The sequence below is a fragment of the Somniosus microcephalus genome, chromosome 3, assembly GCF_052327205.1.
Source record: "Somniosus microcephalus isolate GS21.2 chromosome 3, FLI_Smic_1.0, whole genome shotgun sequence".
Classification (NCBI taxonomy): Eukaryota; Metazoa; Chordata; class Chondrichthyes; order Squaliformes; family Somniosidae; genus Somniosus; species Somniosus microcephalus.
Genome location: NC_140989.1, coordinates 228,367,448 through 228,388,658, shown reverse-complemented (window position 1 = coordinate 228,388,658; position 21,211 = coordinate 228,367,448). Strand labels below are relative to the sequence as shown.

General features: G+C 43.7%; 1 protein-coding gene across 10 annotated transcripts in view; it reads right to left on the bottom strand.

Annotated features, from left to right (window-relative positions):
• Positions 1 to 21,211, bottom strand: part of rasal2 (RAS protein activator like 2) — a 496,897-nt gene that overhangs the window by 281,100 nt on the left and 194,586 nt on the right. Inside the window, exon 1 of one of the 10 annotated variants that reach the window (XM_085982243.1) lies at positions 2,697 to 3,044. The exons of the other annotated variants lie outside the window; for them this stretch is intronic. Within the exon in view, the coding sequence (XP_085838369.1) occupies positions 2,697 to 2,766 (70 nt within the window). The 5' untranslated portion in view covers positions 2,767 to 3,044. Of the gene's footprint in view, positions 1 to 2,696; positions 3,045 to 21,211 lie in introns of those variants that run through there. 10 annotated transcript variants of the gene reach the window in all.

Sequence of the window (21,211 nt, the reverse complement as noted above, 5' to 3'; positions counted from 1 at the left end):
TCCAATTTCTAATAGTGATACACAGGTCCAAGGATCAGGGGTGCACTGCTTCACATGCTGCATTTTGGTGTTTAGCCATCCATCTCAATACTAAATCCCGGTGTCTAACAGAAACCTTTTGGAACAGCCTTTTTGGGGAGCAGTGGACTGATCCACCACCTCCTTTACAGCACGACTGTTGTCACCGTGGCTTTCAACACGTCTATCACCAAGTGCCATCACCAACAGCAGTATCGATTACAGCTAACGTTTCAAATACATGCAATAGACTTTAACCACAGACTTACCTAGCAAATAGGAGAAGCAGCAAAACACTCATCACCTTTTGTCATTTGATTTGACTCAGCAGTTACGTAACCCCACCCCCTCACCTGCCCTACCCTTCAAAAAAACACAATGGCCCATATTTTGCTGGGGGGGGTGGGGGTGGTGGGGTTACATAGCTGCTGAGTCAAATCAAATGACAAAAGGTGATGCCGTTAGTAATGCGCAAATTGGCCAGCAACTTGTGGTGAGGAAAAGCCATAAATTGCTCGTCGATTTGCGTCGCTCCACTGTTAGCTTCACGAAAATGGCATCTCACCTTTAACCTCCCTGTGATTTTCATGAAATTGCTGCATTTGCACATTAATTGCCCATTAAACTCACTACAGAAAGTTAAGTCTAGTAACTAACAGCACAAGTATCTTTTTTACTGACGTGATAATTGTTGATGACTGCCAATCAACCTCTCTGGCCAAGAAAGTGAACAATCAATCAAAAAGTGTGGAGTCTCATTGCTTCAGATAGTGAATTGTTGGAGTTTTTAATGCCACATTTTAAATGTAATTTTTATCTTACTTTCCCCTTGTTTCTTTTTTCTCTTTCTTAATCCAATAATTCTTCTCTCTTTATTTCTCTTTCTGTACCTGATCTGACATTGAATTCGTCAGAACTGACACCAGTTCTGACGAAGGTTCATCGACCCGAAACGTTAACTGTTTCTCTCTCTACAGATGCTGTCTGACCTACTGAGTATTACCAGCATTTTCTGTTTATATTTCAGATTTCCAGCATCTGCAGTATTTTGCTTTTGTACTGACATTGAATTCACCCTCCTTCTCAGTCACCGTTTATTTATCAATCCTTTTATCTCATTGGTTAAGGAGATGCACCGTTTGTCCCATTGTTCACCAAGGTACGAAATGCCCTGTTGCCCTCACTGCGCTGTTACCAGCTCGCACTTCCAGCAACTTTGTGGGCAAATTTTTTTTAATTTTTTTTTTATATAAACTAAACGTGTAAACAAGTTAAACTAAACAAGTTTAACTAACTGGCCACGCAGCGAGATACTCCGCTCCAGCAAAATCTAGCCCAAAGAATGTGTTGCATGCCTCTTCAAAGTGTCCAGTACCACTCGTCAGCTCTACTCCAATATTCAACATCAAACATTTGCAAAAATCAGTTGTGCAGATAAACTACAGGTTTTAATACAGAGATTCGTGTATAGCACCAGGTTCCGAGAGACATGGGGTCATGCGCCACCTTCACGATACTCAAAGCTCAGCTTATGCTTCAATGATGAATTTGCATTGTTGACTAGGTCTTCAGGTGCAAATTCTTTGTTTTGTAAAATAAATTTGTATTAGGAAAAGAGCAAAAATAAAAAGCCGGCGTGATGTGCTTGCACAGAACATCAAAGCTCACAATGAATTAAAGTGACTGTGTACCTGCAACCCTATTCCCCACATAAATAAATCTAACTGAAAATAAGAAGTGTCCGATCCTCGAGCCCTTCAGGATCTGATGCATTTCTCCTTGCATTCTCTCCACCTCCAAGCTATGTATCCTCAATATCTTAGAGGTTGTCAAACAGTTCTCTGAAACCCACTTAAGAGCCAGAGAATAGAGAAACACCGTAGGGGGACCAGACAAGGTGCATGTTATTAACACGGTGTCCTGCTGCTTCATCACATTAAAGGTTCTCATGTTGATACATGTTGAATTTAAATTATATCAACAGATTGCACAAGCACACTCCTGCAGCACAGAAACAACGCTGTCTGCCTGTTCTATATACGGGACTGATCTAAAAAAAAGTGATTACCTAAAAAATACACCTAACAAAAGCTCTGACACGGTAAGAATTCCACATCCATGTGCTACTGCTCATTAGGTCTTGCTCCTTCTCTTTTCCAACCCTTTTCACACCAGATGTCAAATGTTTTACCAAACTGTTCCCAAGCCTCTTGCAACATGCTTCTGGAATTCACTGAAGGAATTGCCTTCTTTGGAAGGAACTTTTGAAAATTACTGTACCTGGAAACCATGACTGCAAAATTGTGCCCCTTCACTCTGTGGCATGCGACATTTGCTACATCATATGCTACTGGTATACCAGTTACAAACACATTGCATCATGTAGCAGCATACACAGAGACCTAACTGGTACTTATTGAGTTAAATCAGCTCTCGGAACTAAGTGAAACATCAACAAATTCCAACATCGTCATTCTGGAGGTGCTGCTTTTCAGAGGATTATGCGATAACTTGCATTTCCTCCAAGCTGCATGTGTTGAATTTTAGTTTATATGTTAATACACAGAAATAATTAGGTTAAAGTTCTGCTATATGTTGTAGGTATCAATCATGCATCACATATTAAACAGAGCAGCTGGCAAGCTGCAACAGCAGTGCAAAATCCAACTCAACTTTACCTGAAATCTCAGCTGCACATGATTTAGAACGGAAGTACTGCAACCGCCTTTTCAGACCCACACGATTCATCTGGAATTGCCAACCTCAGCATCCAATTCTTCAATATTTTGGACACTTGCAGCAGTGAAGAATCCCTGTGAGGTCTTTTAGGAACAACTCTGCTGCAGCACTAGGTGTACTGGTCACTGCTCCACTGAACAGCAATGAGCAGCCTTCGCATCAGTCTGCAGGTCACATAACCCCGGCCTCTCACAGACGCTGTACCTTCTCAGCTCAGGTGAACACATTCATTTCTCTACAATCAGAAATACTGCAATACAGTCCCTGGCACAGATCTGAGCAAACCTACTCCCCCTCCCCCTTTTCAAAAGCACTACATCACATTCACAGGATCTCATGACGTCCAACTCCGTGTGTGAGAGGAATACACGAACTGTGCAGCCTGCAACATCCTCACACACCAAATGCAGCTCAAATTGACTTCAGCCTGATATCAACATTGAACATTCAGATCAAATACATCCCAGAAAGTGTTTGCAGGATGTGTTTATTCAGGTGCTGCTGGCCAGATTCATAGATGACTGTAACTGAGAAAATTATACATGTTCCAGTTCTCTGACTCCATCAATAAATACAGGGTCATGTATTCACACTTCAGTGGAAAAACTTTATTCAGGCACAGTATGTCAGAGATTTTCAAAGCTGGTTATGTCAGAGTTTTTAAATAAATCACTATTCTTGTTATAAACCTACCCCCAAACCATCATGCCAATTTCCACTGAAATAATGAGAAATTCTTAGCAGTGAAAGGTTAGATTTGATTTTTTGCAGGGGTGGGGGAGCAGAGAGCAGATACAATCAGTTTGTTAGGCACCAAGAATTTTAGATAGAAGAATGGAATTATTGTAACAAATTGAGAAGAGAGCACAATCAAACAAAAGGAATGCAAAGTACAGAAAGGACTTTCTGTTTCCCATTTATGACCTTGGCTCGCTTTGGAAAGGCCCCTCAAACCCCTCCGAGAGACTGAAAAGCCAAGCCCAGCAAGTCCTTGCTCAGAGCCTTGGCCTCCGACGAGAGGAATCCACCTCATTCTCTTCTTCATTGCCTGTAGGGTCCCCCTTGTGCTGTGGCAACACAAATTATACACAGTAATCCAAATTCAGCATCAGATCTGGGTATTTCAACTCAACTGATTTGGCAATCAAATCAAATCAACTTTTATTGTCATTGTTAGTGCACAAGTGCAGTACAACGAAATGTAGGCTTGCGGCTCCCGAGAGTGTACATTTAGATTAAGACATTTAAACATTCAACATACATTTGGCTTGTAATATATTAACATAAACATAACCATAATAAAGTGCATTGGCAGATGTGCAGGCTTTAGAGTTTATTTGTGGAGTTCAGTAGGATGACAGGTTACAGGGATTACAGGGATAGGGTGGGATATGTGTTGGTGTAGGGGTTACGGGAATCGGGTGGGATATGTGTCGGTGCAGACTCGATGGGCCGAAATGGCCTCTATCTGCACTGTGGGGTTTCTGTGATTTCTGTGACAGCCCTGGGAAAGAAGCTGTTCCTAAATCTGGTCGTACGGGTGCGAATGCATCTGTAGCGTCTCCCAGATGGCAGGAGGGCGAACAGACTGTGGCTGGGGTGGGTAGGGTCTTTGATGATGGACCGTGACCTCCGTAAACAGCGTTTCTGGTATATGTGCTCTATGGTCGGTAGCCGGGTGCCGGTAATGCGTTGGGCAGTTTTGTTTTGTTTTGCTTTGTTTATTGCTTTGTTTAGTCATAGTGAGGAACACGGCAACTCACACACGATGGAATGTTTCAACTTGAGCACTGGCATGTCCTATCCCATCCATCAAGATGTCACTTCTGTTTTTCTTTGCAATATAGAGTACCTTGCATTTATCCAAATCGAACTTCATTTATCATTGAGGAGTCTAGGAGCAAACCCTGACAAGATCCTGAGCCCACAATTGACTCTACCATGCTATCAATTTTAACTACCTTTCACTAACGGGCGGTTCCAGGTCATTTATAATTATCAGGCATGGGAAGGGACTCAGTACAGACCCTGGGAACCCCAGTCAATACCTACGCCCATTCTGAATCTTAGGACTAGACAAAGCTTGAGTGGTTGAGTAAATAAGTTTTTTTATTTGATTAATATTTTTGACAATAGAGTAAAAGGTCTATAGTTGCCTGTTTTCATCCTCTCAGAACCTCTCCAGGAGTCGCCGACTTCTTCAAAATGGACAGACCTTGAAAAATCTACATCCCTGTCTCTAAGTACCCTGGAGCGAAGTTCACCTGCCCCAGGAGATTTATTAGTTTCACCTAATAAATCTCAACTCACCGACAATTCTCAAAGTCCCTGAACACACATGTTTGCTGTTGATATTGGATGGTATATAGTACATGTCCTGCAAGTTGTCATTATTTAGCTTGTTAACTTCTCCATTGTTAATCCTCCTGATGGATCTCCGAGGGTTTTAGGCTTCCACCCTACCTAGCCTCTTGCTGTTATCGCACTGGAAGATATTTTTGGTATTATGTTGTGTGTCGGCTGCCTGTTGCTTTCCAGTTTGCTCTTCAACTGACCACTGCAAACCACTCAAGCTTTGTTCTCACATGTCCACCCCATTCTAATTTTCTTGCCACCTTGTTCTGAAGACATAGAAACATAGAAGATAGGAGCAGGAGTAGGCTATTCAGCCCCTCGAACCTGCTCCGCCATTTAATGAGGTCATGGCTGATCATCCAAATTCAGTACCCTGTCCCTGCTTTCTCCCCATATCCCTTGATCCCTTTAGCAATATATCTAACTCCTTCTTGAATATATTTAATGAATTGGCCTCAACTGCCTTCTGTGGTAGAGAATTCCACAGGTTCACCACTCTCTGGGTGAAGAAATTCCTCCTCATCTCTGTCCTAAATGGCTTGCCCCTTATCTTTAGACGGTGACCCCTGGTTCTGGACTCCCCCGCCATCAGGAACATCCTTCCTGCATCTAGTCTGTCCAGTCCTGTTAGAATTTTATAAGTTTCAATGAGATCCCCTCTCATTCTTCTAAACTCTAGTGAGTATAAGCCCAATCGACCCAATCTCTCCTCATATGTCATTCCTGCCATCCCAGGTATCAGTCTGGTGAATCTTTGCTGCACTCCCTCCATGGCAAGAACATCCTTCCTCAGATGAGGCGACCAAAACTGCACACAATACTCAAGGTGTAGTCTCACCAAGGCCCTGTACAACTGCAGCAAGACATCCTTGCTCCTGTACTCGAATCCTCTCGTTACGAAGGCCAACATACCATTTGCCTTCTTAACCGCCTGCTGCACCTGCATGCTTACCTTCAGCGACTGGTGCACAAGGACACCCAGGTCTCGTTGCACTTCCCCTTCCCCCAATCTGTTGCCGTTCAGATAATAATCTCCCCTCCTGTTTTTGCCACCAAAGTGGATAACCTCGCATTTATCCACATTATACTGCATCTGCCAAGCACCTGCCCAATCGCCCAACCTGTCCAAATCATACTGGAGTTTCCCTGCATCCTCCTCACAGCACACACGCCCACCCAGCTTTGTGTCATCTGCAAACTTGGAGATATTACATCTAGTTCCCTCGTCTAGATCATTAATATATATTGTGAATAGCTGGGGTCCTAGCACCGATCCTTGCGGTACCCCACTTGTCACTGCTTGCCACTTGGAAAAAGACCCGTTTATTCCAACTCTTTGCTCCCTGTCTGCCAACCAGTTCTCTATCCAAATCAGTACCTTACCCCCAATCCCATGTGCTTTAACTTTACACGCTAATCTCTTATGCGGGACCTTATCGAAAGCCTTCTGAAAGTCCAAATACACCACATCCACTGGTTCTCCCTTATCTATTCTACCAGTTATATCCTCAAAACATTCCAGTAGATTAGTCAAGCATGATTTACCTTTTGTAAATCCATGTTGACTTTCTCCGATCCTGTCACTGTTTTCCAAGTGCTCTGCTATTACATCTTTTATAATGGACTCTTAACATTTTCCCCACTACCGATGTCAGGCTTACCGGTCTATAATTCCCCGTTTTCTCTCTACCACCTTTTTTAAATAGCAGGGTTACATTAGCTACCCTCCAATCCATGGAAACTGTGCTAGAGTCTATAGAATTTTGGAAGATGACCAGCAATGCATCAAGGGCCACTTTCTTAAGTACCCGAGGATGTAGATTATCAGGCCCTGGGGATTTATCTGCCTTCAATCCCGTCAATTTCCCTAACACCATTTCCCTACAAATACTGATTTCATTCAGTTCCTCCCTCTCATTAGACCCTATGTTCCCCGACATCTCTGGGAGGTTATTTGTGTCCTCCTTTGTGAAGACAGAACCAAAGTATGTATTTAATTGGTCAGCCATTTCTTTGTTCCCCATTATAAATTCCTCTGATTCTGACTGCAAGGGACCTACGTTTGACTTCACCAATCTTTTTCTCTTCACATATTTATAGAAGCTATTAGTCAGTTTTTATGTTCCCTGTTGGCTTACTCTCATACTCCGTTTTCCCCCTCTTAATTAATCCTTTTGTCCTCCTTTGCTGAATCCTAAACTGCTCCCAATCCTCAGGTTTGCTGCTTTTTCTGACCAATTTATATGTCCTCCCCTTGGATCTTATGCTATCCCTAATTTCCCTCATTAGCCACGGTTGCACCACCTTTTTTGTTTTATTTTTATGCCAAACAGGGATGAACAAATTCTGTAGTTCATCCATGCGATGTTTAAATGTTTGCCATTGCCTATCCACCGTCAACCCTTTAAGTAATGTTCCCCAATCCATCCTAACCAACTCGCGCCTCATACCATCGTAGTTTCCTTTATTTTAATTCAGGACCCTAGTCTCTGAGTCAACTACTTCACTCTCCATCTTAATGAAGAATTCTATCATATTATGATCGCTCTTCCCCAAGGGGCCTCGCACAACAACATTGCTAATTAATCCTTTCTCATTACATAATACCCAGTCTAAGATGGCCTGATCTCTAGTTGGTTCCTCGACATATTGGTCCAGGAAACCATCCCGTATACACTCTAGGAATTCCTCCTCCACAGTGTTGTTACTAATTTGGTTAGCCCAATCTATATGTAGATTAAAGACACCCATGATAACTGCTGTGCCCTTATTGCACGCGTCTCTAATTTCCCATTTAATGCCATCCCCAACCTCAGCATTACTGTTTGGGGGTCTGTATACAACTCCCACTAATGTTTTCTGCCCCTTGGTATTTCTCAGCTCTACCCATACAGATTCCACATCATCAAGCTAATATCCTTCCTTACTATTGTGTTAATCTCCTCTTTAACCAGCAATGCTACCCCACCTCCTTTTCCTTTTTGCCTGTCCTTCCTGAATATTGAATACCCCTGGATGTTGAATTCCCAGCCTTGGTCACCCTGGAGCCATGTCTCCGTAATCCCAATTATATTATATCCGTTAACATCTATTTGCGCAGCTAATTCATCCACCTAATTATGAATGCTCCTCGCATTAAGACACAAAGCCTTCAGGCTTGTTTTTTTTTACACTCTTAGTCCTTTTAGAATTATTTACTGAACATCAACTTACCATGCACATCAGCAGCCATCTATTACCTCAGCCAACTGGTCATTCTTCACGCGAGCCTAGGCAGTTGAGCTCGATTCTGTCCTCACCCAATATCTACGAATCATCACATTGTGGTAGGAATCACAGGCTATCAATAGTGGAAACGCTGTCTGATTTCTTTCTAATCCATGGATGCGGAGGCCATTTCAGAACCTGAACTACGACTTCAGCTGAGGTCTGCTAACTTCACACAGGTAATCAAGTCTGCAACCTTGCTGGTCTGTGTGGCACAGTATCACTCCATACCATACATTTACCAACTATCCATTAATTTGCTGTGTGAAATTGCAAGTAGAGACCAAAAACTCCCCATAGAGAAAACAAAATTGGAGAAAGAATCATCTCCAGCCACTCTCGCATCCCTCCCAGACATTTGAACTGAATCTACTTTGTTTACACCCCTTTCTTCTCCCACTGCCATTTAAATCTTCCCAAACAACACATCATTCACCAATAAAGTGGTACGCAGGCAACTTACCATATGCTACCGTTTTATACATCAATCAACAGTCTCAAATCCAACAGGCCAGGATTCCAGTTAAGAATAATGGCACAAAATCTGAGTGGAGTGGAGTAGTGTTAAACTCAGCTAACACCACGAGTGCCACATATTGCTGCATTATAGCATCAGCCATGGCTCAGTGGTAGCACTCTCACCACTGAGTCAGTAGGTTGTGGGTTCAAGCACCATTCCAGAGACATGAACACAATCTGAAGAAGTTTTGCACTGTTGGAGGTAGTGCCTTTTGGATGAGATGTTCAACCGAGGTCCTGTCTGCCCCCTCGTGTGGCTGTAAAAGATTTCATTACACTATTCAAAGAGCAGGCGAGTTCTCCTGGTGTCCTGGCCAACATTTATCCTTCAACCACCACCACTGAAACAGATGATCTGGTCATTTATCTCACTGCTATTTGTGGGACCTTACGTTTCCTACATTACAACAGGGCCTGCACTTGAAAAATACTTTATTGGCCGGTTCCATTCTTATCTATCCAATCGTAGCCAGAATCACCTGCAATGGCTTCTCTTTCCACTCCCGCACCGTTACTTCTGGAGTCCCCCAAGAATCTATCCTTGGTCCCCTCCTATTTCTCATCTGCAAGCTGCCCCTCAGCAACATCAGGTTCCAGATCTGCGCCGATGACACCCAGCTCTACCTCACCACCACCTCTCTCGACCCTACGACTGTCTCTGATTTGTCACACTGCTTCTCCGACATCCAGTACCGTATAAGCAGAAATTTTCTGCAACTAAATATTGGGAAGACTGAAGCCATGGTCTTCAGTCCCACCACAAACTTAGTTCCCCAGCCACCAACTTCATCCCTCTCCCTGGCAACTGTCTGAGGGTGAACCAGACTGTTCGCAATATTGGTGTCGTATTTGACCACGAGATGAGCTTCCAACCACATATCCACTATATTATCAAGACCGCCTACTCCACCTCTAACATCGCCCAACTCCGCCCTTGCCTCAGCTCATCTGCTGCTGAAACCCTCATCTGTACCTCTGTAACCTCTGGATTGACTATTACAATGCTCTCCTGACTGATCTCCCATCTTCCACCCTCCATAAACTTAAGCTCATCAAAAGCTCTGCTGCCCATATCCTAACTCGCACCAAGTCCTGTTCACCCATCACCCCTGTGCTCGCTGACCTACATTGGCTCCCATCCTGGCAACACCTCAATTTCAAAATTCCCATCCTTGTTTCCTCATCCCTCCATGGCCTCGGTCCTCGCTATTTCTGTAACCTACTGCAGTCATAGAAGCCTCTGAGACCTCTGCGCTCCTCCAATTCTGGCCTCCTGCACATCCCCGATTTCAATCACACCACCATCGGTGAACGTGCCTTCAACTGCATAGGCCCTAAGCTATGGAATTCCCTCCGTAAAACTCCCCACCTCTCTGCCCCTCTCCTCTAAGACGCTCCTTAAAATCTACCTTTTTGACCAAGGTTTTGGTCATTTGCCTTAATAGCTCCTTATGCAGCTCAGTGTCAAATTTTGTTTGATAACGCTCCTGTGAAGCGCCTTGGGATGTTTTACTACATTAAAGGTGCTACATAAATGCAAGTTGTTGTTGTTGAAGCTCAGAGATGTCCTGGGGTCGTGAAATACGCTATATAAATGCAGGTTTGTTCTTTCTTTTTATGCACATATGATTTCTGTTGAACATGTAATGTCAGGAAAGCAATTTAAATCACTTCCAGTGCTGGTCAGCACTAAGAAGAAAAGAGAAAATTGTTGTTCAGAAGAAGAAATAGGAGGTCATACATGAATTAATTTTAATGTAACACTCAACTTTACTATGGGGAGTGAAGGGAGCAGAAGATTAAATTTTGGAAAGTGTCAAACAAAATAATTCAGGTGAGAAATATACTAAGAAAAAAGGAGGGGTAAGGGTAATGCGGATTCCTTAAAGACAGATACAGGTGTTTTTTAAGCTTGCTAAATAATTACTTTGTATCGGCGTACACAGTAAAGGATGATGATAAAGTACCAGTGATACGAGGAAAACTAAGAATAAATCAAGGGGAGAAACTTACTAGATTTAAGACAAGTAAAAAAAAATTGTCACAATGAGACTGAAGATTTACAACCCTCCAGGACCTAATGATTTCCACCCCTGGGTATTAAAAGAAGTGATTGAGGAAATTGGGGATACTTTAGTCACGGTCTTCCAAAACTCTCTTCGATTGAGGAATTGTCCCCTTGGATTGGCAAATTGTCAATGTCACTCAATTATTTAAAAAGGCTGGGAGAGAGAAACCAGAAAATTCTAGACCTAGTGGGCTAATGCCTGTTGTGGGGAAGTTACTAGAATCTGTCATTCGGGACAGTGACTGAGCACTTGAACAATTATGAACTGATCAGAGAGCCAAATGGATTTGTAAAGGGTAAGTCACGTCTAACTAACCGAGTTGAAATTTTGAGGTCATTAACAGGATCTGGATGTTATTTATGTGGACTTCCAGAAGGCATTCAATAAAGTTCTGAACAAGAGACGGTTAGCAAAAAAATGAAAGCGCATACAATTGGAGGCAACCTATTGACACGGGTAGGAATTTGGTTAGAGGTAGGAGACAGAGTAGGGATAATGGATATGTACTGCAATTGGCAGGATGTGAGTAGTGGTATTCTTGAGGGATCTGTACTGGGGCCTCAACTTTTCATGATATTTATCAATGACTTAGATGAAGGAATAGAGAGTGTCGTATATCTAAATATGCTGACAACAGTAAGTTAGGTGGCACAGGAACTGGTGTAGATGGGAGCAGAAAGTTGCAAATGGACATTGATAAGATTATGAGTGGGCAAAGCTGTGGCAGATCAAGTTTAGTGTGGGGAAGTGTTATATCATCCACTTTGGACCCAAGAAAGACAGATCAGAATATTTTTTAAATGGAGAGAAGCTGGAAACTGTGGAGGAGCAGACTGATTTAGGGGTCCAAGTACAGAAATCACTAAAAGCGAGTAGACAGATACAAAAAATAATTAAAAAGGCAAATGGAATATTAGCCTCTATCTCAAGGGGGCTGGAATACGAAGGGGTGGAAGCTGTGCTACAGTTATACAAAGCTCTGGCTAAAGTGCATGTGAAATACAGTCCCCACCATCTCTGCTTATCCTGGACAGCTGCCTACATCAGGCAAATGGCGCTGACAATTTGCCATTGCCATAGACATCAATTAATCCATATTAAGCGCGCCAACTATTTCGGGCAGTTCAAGCAGCTGTTTGCAATTAAACTGCTCCAAAGCAGAAGTCAAGGCGATCTTTGAAATGTTATTCCTGATGTGAAAATTGCAAGTACCATTGACTGTTTAACATCTTCTCTGTTGATTACGGTTAACAATTTGAACTTGGAAATTCCATTAGATAATTAGCAAACTTAGGAACAATTGAATCTACATATTGTAAATTAAATTATACTACCACACTTGAATCCCGGTATAGTAACCTGCCATTGCATTATGCTGCACAAACGTGCCCATTATACGCAGGGGGGACTGTACTGCCCTCAGTTCTGGGCACCGCCCCTCAGGAAGGATATACTGGCCTTGGAAGGGGTGCATCACAGATTCACCACAATGATAAAAGGGGACTGGTTGCATAGACTAAATTTCTATTCCCTTGCATATTGAAGATTTAAGAGATGATATAATTGTAGTGTTCAAGATGATTAAAGGATTTGATACAGTAAATACAGAGAAACTATTTCCTCTGGTGGGGGTAGTCCAGAACAATTTGAACCTTAAAATTAGAGCTAGGCCATTCAGCTGTGATGTCAGGTAGCACTTCTTCCCACAAAGGGTAGTAGAAATCTGGACTCTCTCCCACAAAAAGCTGTTGAAGCTAGATCAATTGGAAATTTCAAAACGGAGATTGATCGATTTTTGTTAGGCAAGGTATTATGGGATATGAAACCAAGGTGGGTAAATGGAGTTAAGATACATATCAACCATAACTTCATCAAATGGTGGAACAGTCTCGAGGTCTGAATGGCCTACACCTGTTCCTATGTTCCTAGAAGTGAGCAACCAAATGGTAAAAGCTAAGCTTACATGCACATACTACACACACTGAACAACTACTGTGTTAAATGCCTCTAATTTAATTCCCCACAGAATAGTAAATGTCAGGCACTATCAAATCAAAACCAGCACTCGCACCAATTACAATTCAGATGTTGCCGTCTGCATAGTTATAAATTAGATTAATAAAATATGCAATATTAAATACCCAAGATATAAGACAATGTGGAGAAAAGTACTCAACAGCACTTGGCCCTGTGTCACAGTTCAGTCAATTAGAATGGGATACAAACAGTATGTTTTTTTCTCATTCCTATAGCACAGCATTTACGGTCATACAATTTACCAACAGTTATGGCCTTTACCTCAGTTGTACACTGTGCTTCCTCTAGCTGTGGCAGCTGGACAACAATAGCACCAGGCTCCAGTCTAAAATCAGAGTTCCATTTAAAGCTCACCATTCCCTTTACAGCTGCCAAATAAAGGCTTTGATCATGGAAATGACTATAGACAAGTCTGTCAAAAGGCTTTATAAGATGAACGTCCAGCCACTGAGAATTGAAATAAAAGTTATCCAGTTGCACACAACCGTTATTTGCAGACTGGCAGCACTTCGCACTGAACTGAATAAAATTGCAGTTAAATGATTGCAACACAAAAATATTTGCGCCTTCATACCAGTTATTCAATTTTATACTGATCAACAACAAATTATTTTTACCATCAGTCTTGATTCCCTTCCCATGTTGTAGCATTGCTCAGCCAACACACAAGAGGCAGAATCCTTGACAGAGCATTGCACAGCAGACAAACCAACTTAAGGTACTTGCTGGCTGTTATTACGTGAGTTAGATAATAAATGGAAACTGAAAATATCCTGAAGCATTAATAAGTTAAGTGGCATTAAGTTAATCTTCACTTCTTCCCTTCTATTCACTTGTGATTACAAAAGAACGCAACAGTCAACAGTGTGCTGGCAGGGTACAAGTTCGATTCTAGATCTTTGCCACATTATGGGGGATGATTATTTTTGAAGGGGCTAGTGGCGACTGGCAGAACGAAGGGGAGGAAATCAGAGTTTCTTCCCCTGCATGTTCATCCACTTCCTAGAGACTGAGTCAGACTACAATAACACCACCCAAGAGTAGCTCCTTCACCCTCAGTGTCAGCTGTGGCTCAATTGGTAGCACACTTGCCTCTGAGTCAGAAGGTTGTGGGACTTGAGCACATAAAGCTAGGCTGACACTCCAGTGCAGTGCCGAGGGAGGGCTGCACTGTCGGAGGTGCCGTCTTTCGGATGAGACGTTAAACCAAGGCCTCATCTGCTCTCAGAGGTGGACGGAAAAGATCCCATGGCACTATTTCGAAGAGGAGCAGGGGAGTTATCCCCGGTGTCCTGGCCAATATTTATCCCTCAACCAACATAAAAACAGATTATCTAGTCATTATCACATTGCTGTTTCTGGGACTTTGCTGTGCGCAAATTGGCTGCCGCGTTTCCCACATTACAATGGTGACTCCACTTCAAAAGTACTTCATTGGCTGTAAAGCGCTTTGAGACAGCTGGTGGTCGAGAAAGGCGCTATATAAATGCAAGTCTTTTTTTCTCAGGTGCGTGTGACCGAAAGACCAACAGAAGACAGACAGAAAATCCTTGCAGAAAAAAGTATTAAGAATTTGGTATCCTTTTGACACTACCTCTGACAAGAAAAATCAGTAAATGAAAGTGCAGAATTACCATCGTTATGATATATGGGTTAGTAACTGCTAACTAGCCAGGAATTAAATACTGCCAGCTCCATGCTAAAATACAACACTGTCCTTACACCACAAGTACCCAGGTGGAGTTTCAATCCTGCACAAGATACCAACTTAGAAAGCCCTTTTATCCACTGCCAGAGAAAAAAGTTTACCAGTTTGCCTCTAGACTCTAGAATAGTTTGCAAGCAGACACCAAATTAGCAGTGTTCCTTGAAGTGCCCTCAGAAGGAAAAGTAAGGCCGGAATTTTGCCGGTGCTCAGTGGACGGGATCAGTGGCGGTCGGCAGTTAAATGTGAATTGATTGACAGTGGGTTGGGAACCCACCGTTAAATCGCGCACACTTGCCTTTCCCGATGTCAAGTCTGTCAGCGCTGAGCAAACCCAACAGGCAGCGGCGGAGGAGCCAATTTAAATGATTAGCGGCTTGTTTACAGCCACTTAACGATGGTTTTAAACGAAACTTTTGAATTTGACAGCTTGCCCATGGGTTTCACGCTGTTGCTATACCACGTCTGTGAAGTTGAGGTGGGAGATCAATGGCCATTGAATCAGCTGATGAGTTGACAGCTTCAAATATCAAGTAAAAGCTCCCACCTTAGAGATGTTTTCTCTCAGCCACAAGCTCTTCCGCACTGCATTTCCAGAACAGGTTCACCATGCTGCAAGTCTGTGCACAAATCTCCATCCAGTCTGACCTCATTACCTCTCTCACCATTGACAGATCGCTTCTGTCATCTCTACTTCACCTGCCATCTATTCCATCAGCATGGATGCCCTTTATACTGTCTCACCTTGGTCCTCAGAATCCCACCACGATTAGCCCCAACACCAGCAACGCCACCAACCTTCTCGGCAATCAACTGATGCTACACAGGACAGAGGGCATCAGCACCTGATCATATTGCTGCCCGGGAGGCCCGGGATGGCCTCACCATGGCCAGATTTACTTCACTTGACGCTGTACACCCTGGCTGCCACATGATGTGCCAGGTTGGCACCATCCCACAGCAACACATAAAGCATCCCTACAATGGCCAAGCTATTCCTTTTACATTTACCACCATTGCAGGGGATACAGTTATATCTCACCATTCACTGCAACTCAATAAGCTATTTACAAAGGTGCACACAAATCTATCCAAGAACACAGTGTTGAAAATAAAGGTTTCAATGTTTGACACCACATTAACAGAAACTTTACATGGACATTGCATAAACACCCAAGTGCCTACCCTTGTGTGTTGTTAGTTGGTATGATTGCACTAGGATAAGGGTGAATGTGAGGGGTGGCTACTGAGATGGGGATGTGATAATGTAGATGTAATAATAATAAATAACTTCCGGATGAAGTTATGTGCACATCACTTCCTGTGAACTGTGAACTCTGTGCATACGTCACTTCCTGTGTTTGGATTAGTATAAATACTGAACTGCTCAGTATGGTAAAAGGGCTTCTCCTAGAGGCATGGTGAAGACCGCTCTTGTATATAGTATAATAATTATAAGTTGCTTAAAGCTTACTTTAAAGTTCCTTGATGTGTGAAACTCCATTTTTACATCAATTTAAGCAACTTAGTATTTACACTCACAAATACTAGACCTTCGGACAAACTCGGAGTTAAGGGTCCAGGGAACCACCCATCATGGAAAACATCCTTAAACCTACTCGTCTGGACTTGGACCCAAACGCACCAGCAGCTGGCAGGGTATGGAAGCATTGGTGCCGTACTTTTGAGAATTTTCTTGATGAATGTAAAGCGAATGCTTCTACTAAACTGAGGATACTTATCAACTATGTGACCCCAACAGTGTTTGAATATGTTGATGAATGGGATAATTACGATGAGGTGATCCGGGCACTTAAAAAACTATATGCCAAGACCGCAAATGAGGTCTATGCTAGACATCTACTGGCCACAGCCCGACAAGGGCCTGGGGAATCGATTAACGAATTCCTTCAAGAACTTCGCAGGCTCAGCATAGATTGTAACTTTCAGGCAGCCTCGGCTGAGCTGTACCGCGAAGAAATGATTCGTGATGCTTTCATCTGCGGGATTGCCTCTCCATTTATACGCCAGCGTCTACTAGAAAGTAAAACACTTGAGCTACAAAAGGCTTTTGACCTGGCTTGTTCTCTGGATTTGGCAAAGAAAAATGCAGACCTCTATCAGCTACCCAGATCTCGATCTGCTGCTGTAACTGCAACCAGACGATTCAAGTGGCCTCAGATGAACCCTATCATGGAGGAATCTAATCCTGATACTTATGAAGAAGAGGAGGATGACCCCACTTTAGCAGCCTCTTGGCAATCTAGGAAGGAATGCTTCTTTTGTGGAGATTCTTTTCACCCTAGGAAATTCTGCCCTGCTCGCAATGCGATCTGCAGTCATTGCGATAAAAAGGGACACTTTGCAAAAGTTTGCCAATCAAGAGCCTCTACGAGGGCCTATCCAGCTAAGGCCTACCGAACTGCCCCAATTAGGGCCTATCAAGATGCTCCGGCTAGGACCTATCAAACTTCCTCTCGAGCTCTCTCCCAAAGAAGCACACCTAGAGTTTCAGCCACTCTCTGTGCAACCACACCAATTACAGCTGCTTGCCCACAGAACCTGTTTCATGCAGCTACAAAAGTTTCAATTAATGGGCATACCTTAGATGCCTTAATTGACTCAGGAAGTACTGATAGTTTCATTAGAGAACAGATTGTTGCGAAATTGAAACTACATACCTTTGTGCATTATCAGCAGCTTCACTTGATGAACCCTCATTATTTGCCAGTATTCCTCCTCGATGCAAACCAATAATAATGAAATTGCGGCGCTTTAGTCAGGAAGACCAATCTTTTATTGAGGCTGAAATCTCTCGACTTTTAGCAGAGGATATCATCGAACCATGTTCGTCGCCCTGGCGGGCTCAAGTCGTCATCGTCAAGAACCCTCTAAAACCTCACAAACAACGACTATGCATTGATTATTCGCAAACCATCAATCAATATACTGACTTGGACGCCTACCCATTGCCACGCATTGATGATATGGTTAATAAACTGGCCGAATACAAAGTGTTCTCAACTTACGATTTAAAAAGTACCTATCATCAGGTACCCTTGAAGGTCTCAGATAAGCAGTACACGGCCTTTGAGGCTAATGGACGGCTGTACCAATTTCGTCGCCTCCCATTCGGGGTTACTAATGGAGTGGCTGTCTTCCAACGGGCAATGGATGGCCTGGTTAAGCAGGAAAACTTAAGGGACACTTTTCCCTATCTTGATAACATTACTATTGCAGGTCACGATCAACAGGAACACGACGCCAACCTCCAAAAATTTCGGGATGCCCTCACTCAACCTCCACTTGTCTCCCTCATTGCAGGAAAAGAGAGCTCACAACAGGAGAGGGAGAGCCAGACAGGAGGAGGGCCGTCCTCAGTAGCCCAGCTCAGCCCCTGGGAGGAAGGTGTCCTGGAGATTGCCGGGGCTGACCGAAATGTGGAAGCTGGCATTGCATGAGTCGCTGATAATGATTCTGAAGCTACATCATATGGACTTATGATCATCTGCAAAATGCAATGTGCATGTAACCTTGGCATCACATCTTCAACTTTTTCCTCGATTCCCCCGCAGGACCATAGAGAGCCCCCATCCCCAGTGTGCAGGAGGAAGAGTCTGAGCAGCCAGACTCCTCAGAGGAATCTGCAACCTCTGAGGGCGCAGCGTCAGCAGAAATAAGCGCACCCAGCACCAGCGCAGACACTCACACCTCGGTGGGACCTTCGGGACATAGATAAGAGTTGTCACCTGGTGTATCACAGCTCACAAGTGAGCATCAGCAGATTGTGGAAACAGGGACAGCAGTGGAGAGTCCTCATCGGAGGGCGCAGGACTCTGCCAGCTCGGCTCAGCTGCATGTCAACCCTCTGCCTCTGGGTCCATCCGTAAGATCAGAGCTGATGAAACTCCATGCACAGATGCAGGAGTCTCTGGCAGGTTTTGTCTCCAGGGTCACTGCGAGTGTGGTGCGAATGGAGGAGCCCATAGCAAACATGAGCAGAACCTTGGTGGAGTTAGTGGCGCATGAACGCATCAACACGGAAAGGATGGCTACCTACGTGCAAATGATTGCTGCCTCCATGGTAAGGCTGGCTACAGTAGAGGAGAGGAGGGCAATGGTAGAGAGGAGGGATACGGCCATGGAGGAGGTTAGTCGCCAGGGTATGGAAAACATGGTGAGTGTTCAGAATAGAATGACATCTCTTGAGGAGTGATGTGCATCTATTGAACAGAGAAACCAGACCTTCATGGAAGTCCTTCTGAGTAGGACTGCCATTGTAGATACGGGTCCCCATGACCCCCTGATGTGCAGCAAGCTGCTCTCAAGCCACTTGCAGGCACTGAGGGGGACCTGACCCATGAGAGGGAGGTTGGTGGCAGACCTCAAGGAAGTGAGGGCTCCTCTCCAAGCCACTGCAGAGCCCTCGGTCAGAGCCCCCCAGAGGACTCCCACCAAAGGTGTCGAGACAGGAGCAGCAGGAAAGTGAGCAAGGGGTCTCCACATCTGCTGAAGCCACAGGGGAACCACTACGTAGGAGCACGCTTAAGAGGAAAATAAAGCACAAATAGTCACAAGGGTAGTCACTTGGGTGAAATGCTGTGTATTTTGTAAAAATGCCATCAGTTGTTTGTTTTTCATAAAAATTCTGATGGCAACTTCTGCAGTTGTGGCGTGCGTCATTTCGCGAATGGGGCTGGAGGTCCTCTAATGCCAAGAGGGGAAGGAAAAAAAGGCCTCCCATGCTTCTGGTAGATGCCTCAGTTGAGGAAGCGCTGAGTGATGGTGGTGAGAGGGGTCTCGCAGGAGGTCACACTGGAGAAGTGTGTGAGGCTCCAACCTTCCACAGGTGTGGTTAGGCCTGGTAAAAGTTGCCCCAGACCTGAGACAACAAAGTCCTGCCACCTGCAAATGATGACTGATCAAATATCCTCTTTAATGTTGGACCTGCAGCTGATAGTCAGCAAGCCAATAGTGTTCACGTCAGGTTTCACAGGCGTGATCCCCACCAGGCGCGCCTGTTAAAATTGGATTATAAAGGCCAATCAGTGCTGTTTAAGGGCCCTAAAGACCAGTCCCGCCTGTTGCAGGTGAGGCTGATTCGGGTCCATCAAACACACCTAGGTTAAAATGGCGTGGAGGCGGGAACCAGGCCCGGGGGGGGGGGGGTCCCGACCCCAGGGTTTTGCGATTTTAACCCCCCACACGCCTAAAAGCCCGCCTGTCGGCTGCGTTAAAATCGAGCCCCAACACTGCAACAATTCACCAGAATAAATGGTAACCAAATACCGTTGATCCATTTTTTTTTAAAAAGGGACATTTTGTCTTGATCACTTGAAAACAGAGGCCAAGGAAATCTGACTTTGTAGGTCTGTCTTGGATCCCCAATATTCCCCCTTCTTTCCCTATTCAAGATTTATCCAGCTCAGAATTTCTTCAAACGAACTGGAGTCCAGACTTCTGATTTGGACAAGAAGTTTTGTTTTCAAAGTTTGTGGATTGTACCACAATTGTACAGTCCTCCCAGCACCTACATCTAACTGTAAAGCACCGCACAAATTAAAGTACAGCATTAAATGTCATCAGAATTCTAAAATACTGATAGTTATTCAAAAAAAGTAAGTGCTCAGTTATGCAAAATTTCTTTATATCAGTTTCATAAACTTAAGAAATTGCAAAAATAAAATGGATTAGTTAGCCGTGTTCTTCGAAACAAAAATCCATGTGTCCTACTGGGAGGAAAAGATCATAGGTCAAGAGGAATATCTATATCTCTGGTTATCAGGTTTCCAAGAGAAAAACACTACAGAGAGTCACAAGTTGATTGCATCAGAAACATCACTCACATCTGTGAAAAGTTAAATTGATATGAAATACTTAAATTGATTGGCGTCGAGAACAACCCAAGTTAACCAAGCTACTTAATACACAAGTCAGTTTCAGAAGCCATGGAAATATGCTGATCACACGCCGCCTACCTGTCTGCTAAAAATTGACCAATAACATGCTGGTATGTCTAGTGTGAAAGGTCTAGACTAAATATGCAATAAAAGCTCATCGCATTGCAGTTTGGGGGATCTTGCGGCTTGCAAAATGGCATCCATGTTTGTTTAGGGAACAAAAATCACGGCACTTCAAATTAATTAATTTTATTTAAGTGCTTTGAGATGTTTCTGACAGGTGTGATTAGGTGCAGTGTAAAGGTAACTCTGTTTTTTCTTCCTCAGTGGGTAAATGTACCGCATGGTACTAGAGCCACACAGATCTGTCCCGATACTGTGGTCTCTGCCACTCCAAAAAGCCCTCCCTCTCCAGGACCTGGGTATTCATGTAATAGACTTAAGTGTCAGAAGATGCTGAATGACGAAAGAAACATTACTTACATTGAAGGGCAGATACATTCTTCCAACTGGCACACGCATCCATCCTTCTTCAGACCTGTGGTGTATGTAACCTGTACCACCTTAAGAGACTACCTTAAGAGATGGACTACTTTCTCTTG